Source organism: Osmerus eperlanus, chromosome 11 (assembly GCF_963692335.1).
Source record: "Osmerus eperlanus chromosome 11, fOsmEpe2.1, whole genome shotgun sequence".
NCBI classification, from domain to species: domain Eukaryota; kingdom Metazoa; phylum Chordata; class Actinopteri; order Osmeriformes; family Osmeridae; genus Osmerus; species Osmerus eperlanus.
This window is the reverse complement of record NC_085028.1, coordinates 8431390-8445039: the sequence shown is the minus strand read 5'-3', so window position 1 is coordinate 8445039 and position 13650 is coordinate 8431390. Positions and strand designations below refer to the sequence as shown.

The following is a 13650-nucleotide window of genomic DNA, read 5'->3' as shown; positions in this document are numbered from 1 at the left end:
TGCTTGAGAAGTGTTATCGAGAAAAGGCTGATAGAGTCCAGTTTCTGTCCAGTTGTTTCACCAAAAGCTGTTGTTGTGCAAACCTACAAAGCATTCATTCTTCATATAGATATACTTAAAATATTTGTACATTTACTGTGTGCTGCAGACCCCATTGGTGTAAACATTTCCACACCCAGAGAGATTGCCACAAATCACACATGTGGCATCACACAGTCCAGACCTTGTGTTTCCATGTTAACAGGTCACTGTCAGTTCAGTAGATAAGGCCCAATAAAAAAAAGAGTTCAAAAATGGTTCAGTTTAGCGTAGTTGTGAAAAAGTGCTATAACAGGCAAACTCAAGAAAAGAATGGATGGCCTCAAATTTGTTGTTTTCAATATAAAAGATTACACAGGATAAAAGTATACTTTCAAATATGTCTAAAAACTAAGAGTCTGTTGTTTCCAATCCCCCAGAAGCTCTATGTTGTCTAAGTCCTGTTTGTTTTAGGGTTTTTAGTTCAATGACTAGAAAAATATTACTTTATAATAGTTTGTCATTTATTCTTTAATTAAATTGATACTGAAACTACTTTTCTTTGAGTTTGAAAGTGCAGAAATCACCTGACCTGTCTCCATGAGATAATGTCTAGGACACCACAGGGTTAGAGACCAAGAAAATATGTATTTTTCTAGTGTATAATGAGGTCCCTATAAATTAAACTTATTAAACCCACTTTATGTATAAACAGTTTGTCCAATACCTTATTGACTGGATTTTACTCTCAAAAGCAAGGACGTAATGGTGGCACACAAGGTTTTTTCCAGCCCACAGCGGTTGCACCTAGTGCAGCACTTTAGCCGTGTTAGCCTACAGAACTTAAAACATCATACGCCATCATACCCCCTTGGGTTTTGCATCGGTTCATTAGGGTTGTCGTGGTCATTTGTTTTCCTTTTTTGGGAAACATTTCACATATCAGAACACACCACAGGAAATGCCGTTTTTGTTTGACAATAAAGCTCCTTGTGTGCTTGCTGGCTCCAACAGGGATGAAACAGCAGATATTTTTACTCTAAAAAGAATAAAGCTCCTTCTGTGCTTGCTGATTCATTAACAGGGAAAATGTATGACCTAATTAAATATCTGATGCATTGCACTTGAAAACAAATGTTTCTCTATTTTTCTCTATTTATACAATGTTTTGGTTTAGCAACAGAAAATGTGTGAGTTAACTAGAGCACACAACCTCCCTTCCTTCTGAAAGATCAGAAGTGCAGAGTTGGTGCAGAGTTCTACAGTATTTCGGTGGTCAGTGAAGCAAAGATCTGTTTTTCCAAGCCACATTGATAAGTATGAAGGGTCTGATTTGTAGTTAAAAGCAGGTCAAGGATGGCTCTGATTGGGGATGTGCAGGTGAAGTGTTCTGATTGGAGTAATGTTGGGAGTGTTCTGATTATGGTCAGGTGTAAATTGTATATAATACAGCATAGGTGGGCAGGCTGTTTCAGGTCATTAGGAGTTTAATCAGTATATTGACAACAATATACTGATTAATTACTGAAATAGTAATTTGATTTAGTCCTATGCAATACCGCCCTCCCAGGTTCTACTATACTATCAGAGTCAAGTTACATAATGAATAAGGCAAGGTTCACACATCATCATTTCTTATATCACACTGTAAGATTTCATAGTTGTCAGGACAGGTGTAGCAGAGGTGGTTTGAGGCAGGTTTATGTAGTTGTCCTGTCTGAGGAATTACAGGGAGACATCGTTATGGCTTGGTGGCTGGGGTTGAAAACTGGCAGGCTGTCTCATAAGACATATTTTCATCCCTGAAACCCTTTTAGCTGTGAGTAGTCTGGGCACACGTCTGTCTGTCATTGGATCATGCTTTCATCTGTTCCAGGCCACTCCTGCAACAGCAGGACCTCAGTGGGGCAAACTTGTTTCTGCAAGGAGCGCGAGGTGGATGAGAGGGTGAATGAGAGGGTGGATGAGAGGGTGAATGCCTAACTGGATCTTTGCAGTCCTCCCTCCGCTGTACATCAGTACATTTCAGACTTTTTTGGATGTTGTTTCAAAGTATTGAAAGCGAAATTTAAGTTAGCATTTACATATTAGAATCCCAACATTTCAGATTTCACCTTATTACAGCGCCAGTGTCTCCCAGGAGAAATACTGAAAACATCCGTCCTTGTCAGACTATGCATCCATATTAATATTGTACTCTTGTGTCACAATAAATCACACAATCCATAATCATTTGTTTATTCTGTAGGCTTTTAAGGTGCAGTATTCTGCCAACACTTGTTTGTGCGTAGATATCAGTTGGAACAGATTCAGAAAAGATTGCAAAGATACTGAGACAAAAAACAAACAGATGAGACTCAGAGCTGGATGTCTGTGTTTGATCTTTCAGACATTTATATATATTGGAGCAATACGAGCACACTAGTCTAACACCGGTTACCCTTTTCTGGCACTTTCAACAGAGATCACCAGTTAGCTTGTTTCTGTGAACAAGCACTCCTTCCAAAAATAAAGCTCTGTGCCCTTATGAACATCTGCCTGCATGTAGATTGTGTTTCAGGGAAATAATTTATGGCAATTGTACTTTTTGAAACAATTACTGAAATGCAGATTAAAAGCTTGGTTACTGAACAACAGAGTTCAACGGCAAAAATACACAAGAGCATCGGGCATCAGACATTAGTGCAGTACAGTACAGTACAGCATATTGCTGTCATCTCACAGGAAGTTGAAGAGCATCACCAGAAAGACATGTCTGGGAAAGGGTCATGACAGGGCCTCCAGGACCACCAGATCTGTTGAAAACAACCAAAACAAAAACCCTTCCTCTCAGGTCAGCTCTCACCCAACATGACTGGGTGGGGAAGGACATTTCTGTACACAGGTGTTCCCAACTGTAATTTTTTAATCAGCAATTACTCCGTATAGAGAGGGTTGGGAAGGTTGGATTTTTAGAACTTCTTTCTGCCTAGATCAGGATGACCAATCCCCAGCCTGCTTTTCAACTCCCTCTAGTGGCTGTTGGAGGAATGACCCTGAGCAGCTCTACTGTCTCTGAGCAGAAGCATCTGCTCAGAAGAACATGTTCTAGGAAACGCCAAAAAAAAGCCCAACAGCAAGTGTGCTAGCAGACTAACACTGTCAGTCGTCAACGGACCGAAACCAGAGGATAGTGCAGACGACCAGGATCTGACCAGGAGGATTTGTGGAGAGTTACTCGTGATCATGTCTCAAACCACCATGAGGATTCAATCTACATGTTACTGAAGTGAACACAACCACATGACAACAGGATTCTCCTACATGGGTAACATTGGGGTAATAAATTAAGGTTTAGACTACTAAATTCAAGTGTGGACATCTGAGGCAGGCAGATGGGAGGAGTCACGCTAAATAGGAAGAGGGAGACTCCTACAGGTCGTCATCATCAACATTATAATTGGCATCATAGCAAACATAGACTGCAGGAAGTAATCAGAGCAGATACAGGGACATCTCAGAGGGGGTTAAAGTTGAACGCGGTTATGGTCTGGCCGACTCGTGTTCGGTCTACAGTCCAGCTCCACGAACAAGATGAGTGACATTTTAGAGAAGAAGCAGACTACTCTCCAATCCATAACTGAAGCACCAGAAATCGGATCTCTCAAAACAAAATCCAAATCGTCCATCAACATGAATTACAATTAACACGCTTGTGAATCACTGTCATATTGTCAAAAATGATATATTTATAGAATTTACATAAAATCCCTTGAATGTTTACAATCAAAAACAAGACTCCTGCCCTTGTCAGTGGTCAGGGTAGCCCTGCTCCTTCCCTTCTCCCCAGCCTCAGCCCAGTACTCATTTGCTCCACAGCAGAGCTATAGCTTTGCAGATGCCCACGTCGTTGTAGTTGAAGTAGCAGAGGCCAGCGAAGGTGACGGTGGACAGAAGAAAGAGCCCAGTGTTGGCAAGCTTGATCTTGGTGTCTCCGTGGACGTAGTCTGTCAACACCTGGCCAATCCCCCTGTACAGGAGAGAACACAGCAGAGCAGGTGAAAGGCTGAGCGAGGGTGAGCGAGGCTGAGCGAGGCTGAGCGAGGCTGAACGAGGCTGAACGAGGCTGAACGAGGCTGAACGAGGCATGTACAAGACTCAACACAACTGAACACCCCAAAGTCCAGAGCCAGCAGATCAGCTTAACCGACCTTGGTGAAACCTAAGCAGTTTCAGCTGATACTTAGATCACACCAGGGGTGTGTGACCACGTCGTCAAAGCCTTCCGAGGACAATCCTTCAACCCCCCCTTCCCTAACCCCCCCCCTACCACATGCCCCAGTCCACCTCCCACCCCCTCCCTTCACCTCCTGTCCCCTAGCGCTCTCATGCTCCAGACACCCTGATGGTGAGTGCAGGTGATGGCATGGCTGGTTTAGAGGACCATGTGGGCCCTGGCCCTCCCCCCCAGTGACAGGGTGTTAACCCCCACATGACCGGGGTCCTTCGCCGCTGCCACAGCTTCTCAACCGGAACAGAGTGACAGCAGCACACACCACCGAGACACTAAGCCCCCACATCAGCCCCCACCACAGCAACACATCAGCCCACTCAGCCAGCACATGGGGCAATCTGGAGCCTCTTGGAACCCAGGAAGCCAATTGAACAGGCTCCAACACAGTTATGTTAAATGAAGCAATCTTAACTCCTCAGTTCACCACAAACACAAGGTTTTCTGGTGAAGCAGCAGGTCTACACCATCAACAGACACCTCTTCCTACTGCTAACCAATCAAAATAATCACTCATACCACAATCCTAGCCCCAAAAGAGAGGTGTGTGTGTATGCATGTGTGTTTGTGTGTCCTAGATGTCAGGGGCAGATTTCTCCAGGCTAGGTCAGCTCGATTGCCTCATCCAGGACACCCCTTAAACTGTGTCAAAGCGTGTGATTAAGATGAAGATGGTACAGAGTGAGTCTCACCAGTGTCCGTGCAGGGTGAGGGCGGCGGCCAGGGAGTAGTCTATGGTGGGGACAGGATAGTAGTAGGCCATGGGGCCCATGGCCAGCAATAGGATGCTCACCACACGCTCACCTGTCCAGTGAAGAGATGCCGCTTTGGAACCAGAGCCTGCTGAGGAGAGAAACACAACATATTAGACCATAAACACACCATAGTAGACCTTCAAAAACATTATTACTAACTACCAAAAAGAACTTAGAACATTAACAAGCACAATTTACGTCACCAGGGAAGTGGACATAGTCACTGTGTCAGTGTCTGGCTGGTTATACTGATGGAGACCCTTCTACATATTGTCATGAGACTGTATAAAGTCTAAAAGGTTGCATTTGTCATTTCAAGTCTGGCAAAATTATTGCCTTGTGCCTGATAGTAAACCTGGCTGAATCCTTTCCCACCCCCCACTAGGGGCACCATTTGTAACCCAAATGGCCAAACAGCATGCCATGCCAGAGCAGCAGTGGGGTCAACATATCACTACAGCTAAAAGCAGGGCAAGGCCAGCAGCCAACATAACTTGGTTGATGACCTATACTGGCATGACCCAGTTCAGTGGACCAACTGTAAATAAACAAGTGTACCCATCTCTGCAGGCCTGAGTACCTTACCCCTATGGGTCTTACGGACCATTGCCCTGGGCCACAGCTACTACGTAGGCTATAGCCTCACAACAGGAGCTTGTGTTTGAATCCAGCCTGGCCCCTTTCCTACATATCTTCCCCCCTCTCTCTCCCCATGCCTTTCCTGTCACTATCTCTATCGAATAAAGCCAAAAAGAGACCCTACAAAATGTATACAGACAGACAGACCGTAAAGTGAGGGCGAGGCATGGAGCCTGGCTGTGAGAACCAGGGGCTGCTGATGTTCATGCTCCTTCTTCTGAGACACCAGGGGTCTGGTGAGGAGAGAACTCCGGTAGAACAGAGCTGAGGAGAGAACAAAACCACTCGAATTCAAATGATAGTTTCGTTTATTCTACAACAGGGCAGCATGTAGAGTGGACATGTCCACTCTAAGCCATGTCCGATCCATTACTCAAGTATGAGAAAATGTGCTTGTTTATCTGACTATATGACAGTTTCGGATGGTTGATGAAAGGAGTTTGGTTGAGAGTATCTAATTTCAATCCCTTGTGGCCTCATTTGATGACCAACAAGGTCATATAAGGTAACGCAGCTAGGTCTGTTTTAGTTCCAGCGTAAACAGTTCAGACTTTGCTAGCAAATAATATTACGTCGACAATGACTTTTGGTCAGTTCATTATCACTTCTACATTATACTGATAGCTTTTGCACTGAATGTAAAATACTTGTATTCGGGCTTTGCAACAGCAACGGACATGCAATAAAGTAAGGTTATCTCTACGCTGGATAGCTTGCATGCTTGGGTACTTAAAGAAAATACTTGTATATCTGTCTCGACAGCATCAGTGGTATCAGTGAAAATCAGCGTTCGTTTTTTTGTTGGGTCATAACGTGGTTTACACTTGGTTGCTTTCGGTCAATGAGAGTGATGTCCCAGCTGTCAATTTACTACTTGCCCCAAACACAATCCAAGGAACTATGGTCCATCAACGGCTGAGCTAGTTGAGTCAAATAATTTTGCCTTGGCATCGTCATTGTCTGTGATTACATTAGACTAGCATTAATTAGGGGTTAGAAGTACACGAGCGGTGACGTCACGTCCCACCTCAATTGACTCCTCTCACAGTCACACCGCTTGGTGATGTCGAATCAGTCGGCCTGTACAAAGCACAGCTAATAGACGCACGCTTTGATTCAGCTTAACAGATATAGCAAGCGATAATTATTTTTGTAATAGAAAGATTGGCCAGCAACATTACAAGCCAGCATACTTTAATGAGCATATTATTAATCAACGCTATGAACTCGAAGTCAGTGCCGAAAGACATTAAGGCAGCCAAAATAAGAACTCCATATAGAGCTAAATCGGACAACTGTAACAAACTGAATAATTGGCACAATCGAAAAAGGAACAGTGTTAGCTACAGAGAAAGACACTTACGTTTGACTCCTCTGTGGCAGACAGAACTTATCCTGACGATGGCCGCCATGACGATCAACTAACCAAGGTCACGAAGCGTTTACCCGGAAATAGTTCTTCCTCTCTGACCAATGTGTCAAGATTTTAGATGCAAACATGATGGTTGAATCTGATTTCTTTTACGTCGGATTTTCGAATGGTTTATGTTATATTACACTTGCCTGTCACACGTGTAAAACACACCAAAACTGTCAATATATTATACAGCCCTTGCAAAGTCTATTCAAATTATATTTTCAGTAAGTTTTACAGTCGTGTACTTGTATGCGTGGAAAAATCTTGACGCGGAGCAGTGTGTGACGTAAAATGTCTCAAAATATGCGGCAACTGCGCAGATAGACTCAAACGCGCAACATTCACAACATAGACTGGGAATTGTCAAGACAGGTGATCTGTAGATCACTGAAATTGTGTATGTCACCGCGGTCTGCGGCACATTGGTGGATATTTCTCCCTGTCTAAACACGCGTGCCGAAGGAGAAGGTCATTTAGTACTTTTACTGCACGATTAACACAAGCTTGCTAGCAAACCCGACACCATGGATGGATTTGATATGAATGCGTCTGAAAAGGCAGAGGCATCTGAGCTTCAGAGGATGATTGCTATCGAACAGCAGAAAGCACAGTTTCAGGCCCAGGTTAGCGTTGCTATCTTTGGTTGCTACAGTCTTGCTCTCTTCGTCTCGAGGATTGTCAGTTGCCTTATAGCAAGGGCGCATATAACATATTTCTTGAATTGGATGCAGTTTGCTTTTTTCAGAGTGCTTAACAACCCACGTTCCCCCCATTTCTTCCAGGTGCACAACTTCACAGATGTCTGCTGGGACAAGTGCATGGATAGCCCGAGCTCCAAACTGGACTCTCGGACTGAGACGTGCCTAGTGAGCTGTGTGGAACGCTTCATTGACACGACTCTGGCCATTACCAACCGCTTCACGCAGATGGTTCAAAAGGGTGCACACTGATGAGCATCTGATAAGAAAGGACTTGAAGTAACGTTATCTAATAAGCCACACAACTTACTGAGACTGGAGCAAAAGCCTATGACATCCACGATACCCAACATCTCTTACTAATATAGAAGATTTAAAAAGTCTGATGGATACTGTCGTTTTATTTTATATGTGGACTGGTTTCTGTATAAATGACTGACTTCTGTCTGCAGTCATTGCGGTAATAAAAAGATGCATTTTTATTAAAAATTGTATTCAACCATTCTTGTTCATAGTACATTGAGTAGGATCATTACAATGTTACAAACTGAGTACCAACTGGCTATGATTAAACAATTATATAAAAAGTTATCCCACATACATAAAAACAAACCAGAAATACTTTTGTCAGTAAATGTTACAAAACATCTATTTTCTGTGATCTTAACCACTTACTTAAATAAGACTATGCATGCCTGGGTATTGCAGAGTATTCGTTTGGCATTTAATGTGGCTAAATTGGGATTGTCATCTGGTCAAGAAAGCCATTTGGTCACTAACCTTGCATACCACAATACACATAGAGCCAAACTTCACACTGTCTCACACCCAGTCACACTCTCAAGCATCCTCCCCCAGCAGATGAAAAACATCACAGCAGATTCTGCCCCCACTAGTCAGTGAGGTTGTTGATATTCTTGGCGGCCCTGATTGCTGACTTCATGGCGGTCTCTATCCAGGCGTGGGGCGTGGCAGTGTGCTCGCCAGCAAAGTGGACCCGATTCTCATTTGCAAACAGCTCTGCGGCATAGTCTGTCTGCTGGTAGGGGGTGTAGATGGCAAAGGCCCCAAGGCTGTAGGGGTCCAGTCCCCACTTCTTCACCTCGCCCCCAGTGCACAGGTTTCGGATGAACTCCCCATGGATCTTCACCAAGTCTTCCAAAACCAGCACCTTCAGCGTCTCGTTGTCCACCCCCTGGAACAGCGTGGAGTCATCTGAGCAGGTGTACGACGCCAGCACCACTCCGCCTTCCGTGTTGGGGAAGCTGTGGCTTGGGTAGTAGATGAAGCGGGAGGGAAGGTCTGTGATGCTCTTGCCCCCTTTGATGAAGTCATTCTCCCAGAACCTCTGGCTAAAGCTGAGGATGACCTTGGTGGAGCTGGCATAGTGCACCTAGAACACAAACTCATTATTATCAACCAATCAAAAATCATATTGAATATTGCACTGTTGTGAATATTCTAATTACCACCAGAACCATAACTCTGACATCTAAGACATCTTTGGTATCTTTGATACAACACTCTAGCTTAATAGTCAACTGTTCTTAAAACATAATCTTCTCAATTCAGGCTGCATAGGATTTTAAAAAGTCAAATAACCTCTTGGACCTCTATGGAGTCAAGTTCTCATATGGTATCTCATATTTTCCTAATCTAGGACTGAATGTGTAACACAAGGCCTGTTACAGCCCTAAGCTTTAATAATCATCTATTTTTTTTATCTCTGTGCTACACACCGAGCGCAAGGCCTCCATTTTTCGTGTGGAGAGAGGCGGCTGGAAATCAATGAAGAGGGATGCCTTGGCCGTGGCGGTGACCAAGACGTAGTCAACCGTCAGGTTGGTCAGCGTGTTGGGGTGTCTCCAGTCCTGGAAGGACACAGTGACGTTGGTGCTGGTCTGGGACACCTGCTTCACCTTGCAGTTGAGCAGTATGGTGCCATTCAGATACTTGAAGAAGGCCCGGGGCAGGTGTTCAAACCCATCAGTCACCTCGTAGTAACTGGACAGCACAGATCACACATCAGGATGGTTCTCAAACAAAAAAAACAAAAAACAAAAAAAAAGCGATTTTCCATTCAAATGTTTTCAGGATAAGGAACTGCCCCCTTGAAAAATGCTATTGCACATGTGATGAGAAATACCTTTGACCATGAATAAAAACGGTCTCCTGTAATGACCAAATACATGATGATGATGCATTCAGCTGCTCTTACGTAGTGTCGTCGTTGATGTCTGACTGGATATACAACATCTCTAGGAGTGATGTGTAGAAGAAGCTGTTTTCGTTCAGGATGTCTCCGATCATCCTCAGGCCTCCTCTGGACACATTGGCCTCCTTCACCAGGTACTCCTGCAGCAAACACACCAGTTGCTCAGACACCTGGGGCACAGGCTTTCATTTTACTCACTGATTATGGGGGAGTGGACAAGGATGTGCTGTCATATTCATTAGCGATTCCTGTCAGAGAAACCCTGGCCTACATTACAATGTTAAGATTCATATGAAGACTTTAGTATGAACTTCATACAATACTTGTTTATTTTACCAGTGGGTCACCTGTAGCAGGATGATATTCAATAGAGGACAGAAAATACCACTGTTATGAAAAAGCATAATGTGAATAACTACACAGCAGAGGGTGGGTTTTGGTTCATCTTACCTTCACAGAGTAGGAGTCATATTTTTCCAACATGGCTTTACATCCAAACTTCTTCAGATAATCCTTCAACTGAAATAAAACATGTGCAAAGTATGTTTAAAACCAGCTCCTCTCAATCATGTGACAGTGTACTAGAGCATGTCTCCTCAGTCTTCTTCCTCCTCCTCCTCCTCCAACCAACCTGATCCAGGGCGGCATCAAAAAGCTGAGCTGCAGATTTCCCCTTCTCCTTGCCTTCCAGGTTGTAACCGAGCACATCTGGCTGTTCCTTTACTTTGTAGGTCCTTGCCAGCTTGCCATTCACAAAGTAGTACGTATTGATGTCATCCTGGATGAACTTGTTCAGTTTGATGTCCATTTTAGCGGCAAAGGATAATAGGATCCTGTTCAAAATGAAGCGCAAGGTTGTTGATAATGACGATAGGAAGGTACACTTTCATGGATATTTAAAACGGGATGATTCATTTATGAGAGGGTAAACATAAACATAACATAAAATGAAAATTATCAAATCGAAATCTACAGATGAAAGTATCTGCTGTAACTGTGTGTGGGTTAGGTTTGGGTCAAAAAGAGAGGTGTGGTTTGAAGAGGTCTGTCCTTAAACCACTGATCAGTTAACAATAATTAAAGATAATGATTACTTTATTACTTTTATACAGTTTGAAATGTTCCGAATATAATAAACAATGTTTGATCTATACCTTACTATATTAAGTTCATGAGCACATAACCCTTGGTTATGTCCAGGAGAGAAATATGCATATTTATTCATTGTTTCTTGTATCATTGATAAACTGTCTTGATGCTGTTTTCTTATGCCTGCATAAGCCATAAGTTAGTTCTTTGTAAGGTGCGACTAGGAAAAGGCCTTTGTCACTAATGTAGGTCAGAGGTCACAATATTGCCAAAGTGTATAATGCCATGCAACTTTGAATGAGGAAAATAGAAGGAGCGACAAGGCCATTTCTAGGAGCCCTAGCAAAAGACCTAAACAGAAGCTATCTATCATGCAGTGTTCTTTTTCTGTGCCTGCAAATGCTAATATTCTTGTATCCTCCCATATTGTGATACCATTAATTCCCTTCATTTCCTGTATTCATTGTCCAGTCTTCTGAGATACTCAACTTGAGTGTATCAGACACCTGCACCTTACATATGTAATAAATACGTCGATTTTGGCTTGAACTTGTCTTAACTATTGTCTTCATTGACTTGGTACTTTCACGGCAAATGGGTATTATCTAATACGTATTCAGGTTTATTGAGTGAGGGAGAGGGAACCGACTTGTGGAAGCTGGGGATTCTCATGGCTCCCAGCTCTGCATACCAGCCTTCCCGTTGGTTCCTGAAGGTCTGCACCCGGCCACCAATACGATTACTGGCCTCGATAATGGTCACCTGTTCACACAAAAACACTGATGTGGGTTAACAACCAAACATATTATACATGTAACTATTGCGTTAGAATTGGTCACTGTTGTAAATTCAACATTATCACAAATCCAGCAGACATGTGTAAATGCAACAATTTCCTAGCACAGAAGATCAGAGAGAACAGGATTGTAATCACTGTGTTGTGTGTCATGCAGGTCGTCTGAGGACAGATCTAGTCTGCTGTACCTTGTGTCCTGCATCCTCCAGAAACTTAGCAGCAGTTAGTCCAGACATCCCCCCACCAATAATGGCTACATTATGAGGTGTCTTGGTGGGGGGCAGCCCATTCTCCACAATGTCCAGCAGCTCTGCGTAGTCTGAGTCCTGGAGACAATACAATAGATCGTCCTGGAAGGATCCACTCACAGTGTAGACTAGGCATATTACAGCCAATATGGCCACGGGAACTGCACAGGCACCAGAAAAGAGAAGAAATAGAAATAACCAAATCAATTATTATTAGACACATTAGCAAGTATTATTTCATGACCAACTTTAAAATCAAAATTGACACTGAACAGGTCTATGTGTTTTGATCAACATTGACTGGAGAACTTTAAGTATCACTTTCTTTTCTGCCAGAGAATATATCAAGAAATTCAACAAATGCGGATCTTGTTTATTCTACTGAGAAGAACTTGAGGGTTTAATGGGAATATTCTATACAATGAAATAGAAAACCTGTAGTGGAATGAGCTACCTCGTTTTTTAATGAAACGTTCAACCAAGAAGTGAGAATAGACATGGGCACCTAGACCAACAGTCGCTAAATGACTTAATTGACACAATCAATTAATTAAAATCCTGATATATATTTGTGCAAATCCTACAAGTAGTCAGGAAGGATGTATTCAAACGGCCTTCTGCGTTCCAATCTTGGAGCAGCATGAGGGGGAAATTACAAAAAAAGTATACCATCAAGATAGCGTTCCGAGCAACCTGGTAGGCTACATATCACAGGCCATACAGAGGTAGCCAAGACAAAATTTCTCTAGCGTGCAGAGTTAGATGCTTCAATACAATTAAACATTAATGAAAATTGGCTATTTAGGATATGTAGCCTATAGGCATAGGCTACTTAGCACACATACAAGCTAGAATTAGACAATATTTTAAATAAATGCAGCCTAAATATTGACACAAATCCAATATATACGTGGTAAAGACAAACAAATAACTAAAAAGAAGGCTTTTATTTCTGATATTTCGATCATTCAACTCACAAAATTTGCAGAGTGCCATGAAGGGGATGATCTTGACTCTTGAGCCGCACGTCCTCTTTCCTTTTCGACGGACTCTCAAGCCCAACGGAGAAACAGAAACCTATAACGACAGAGAACAGGCTTAGGTGAAGCCTCTATACCATAACATTCAAACGACACAAGACTAGAAAAACATTGAGTGTTTATCAATTTCTTAAACATTATAAGGCTAATTAAAACACACAGCCATGGTAGTTACAACGTACCATCACTATGCTTTTTATTAAACGTAGAAGGTTATAAAATATCTAGGCTACTAATTGAAAAAATAAATAATTTGGTCGCAATTTTGTTGCAATGTTTGCTAAAACATTGCAACATGTTTTCTTCATGTAGCGAGGACGCAGAGCCGGTGCACTGAGAGCTCACCTTCATCAGTGGCAATATCTCCGGCGCTGATAACCTATCAAACCTGTGCATTACGGTATAGATCTGCCCTTCTGAAGATTAAAGCCTACTTAAATCTTTAACAGATTGTTTTAAAACGAG

The 13650-nt window shown here is 42.7% G+C and overlaps 3 protein-coding genes across 3 annotated transcripts; 1 reads left to right on the top strand and 2 right to left on the bottom strand.

The window, feature by feature from the left end:
- Positions 1-2240: 2240 nt before the first annotated feature.
- Positions 2241-7179, bottom strand: sdhdb (succinate dehydrogenase complex, subunit D, integral membrane protein b). The gene is made up of 4 exons (XM_062472462.1): positions 7046-7179; positions 5830-5946; positions 4981-5131; positions 2241-4027 (listed from the first exon to the last, which is right to left on the bottom strand). The coding sequence occupies exons 1-4, from the start codon at positions 7092-7094 to the stop codon at positions 3862-3864; spliced, it is 483 nt and encodes a 160-aa protein (XP_062328446.1). The 5' UTR covers positions 7095-7179; the 3' UTR covers positions 2241-3861.
- A 257-nt stretch (positions 7180-7436) lies between these two features.
- timm8b (translocase of inner mitochondrial membrane 8 homolog B (yeast)) lies at positions 7437-8299 on the top strand. Its single transcript, XM_062472463.1, has 2 exons — positions 7437-7722; positions 7882-8299. Exons 1-2 carry the CDS (start codon positions 7624-7626, stop codon positions 8047-8049), a joined length of 267 nt encoding a protein of 88 aa, XP_062328447.1. The 5' UTR covers positions 7437-7623; the 3' UTR covers positions 8050-8299.
- il4i1 (interleukin 4 induced 1) lies at positions 8272-13650 on the bottom strand. Its single transcript, XM_062472461.1, has 9 exons — positions 13531-13650; positions 13123-13222; positions 12086-12306; positions 11751-11863; positions 10644-10845; positions 10463-10531; positions 10016-10152; positions 9537-9801; positions 8272-9190 (listed from the first exon to the last, which is right to left on the bottom strand). The coding sequence occupies exons 1-9, from the start codon at positions 13579-13581 to the stop codon at positions 8690-8692; spliced, it is 1659 nt and encodes a 552-aa protein (XP_062328445.1). The 5' UTR covers positions 13582-13650; the 3' UTR covers positions 8272-8689.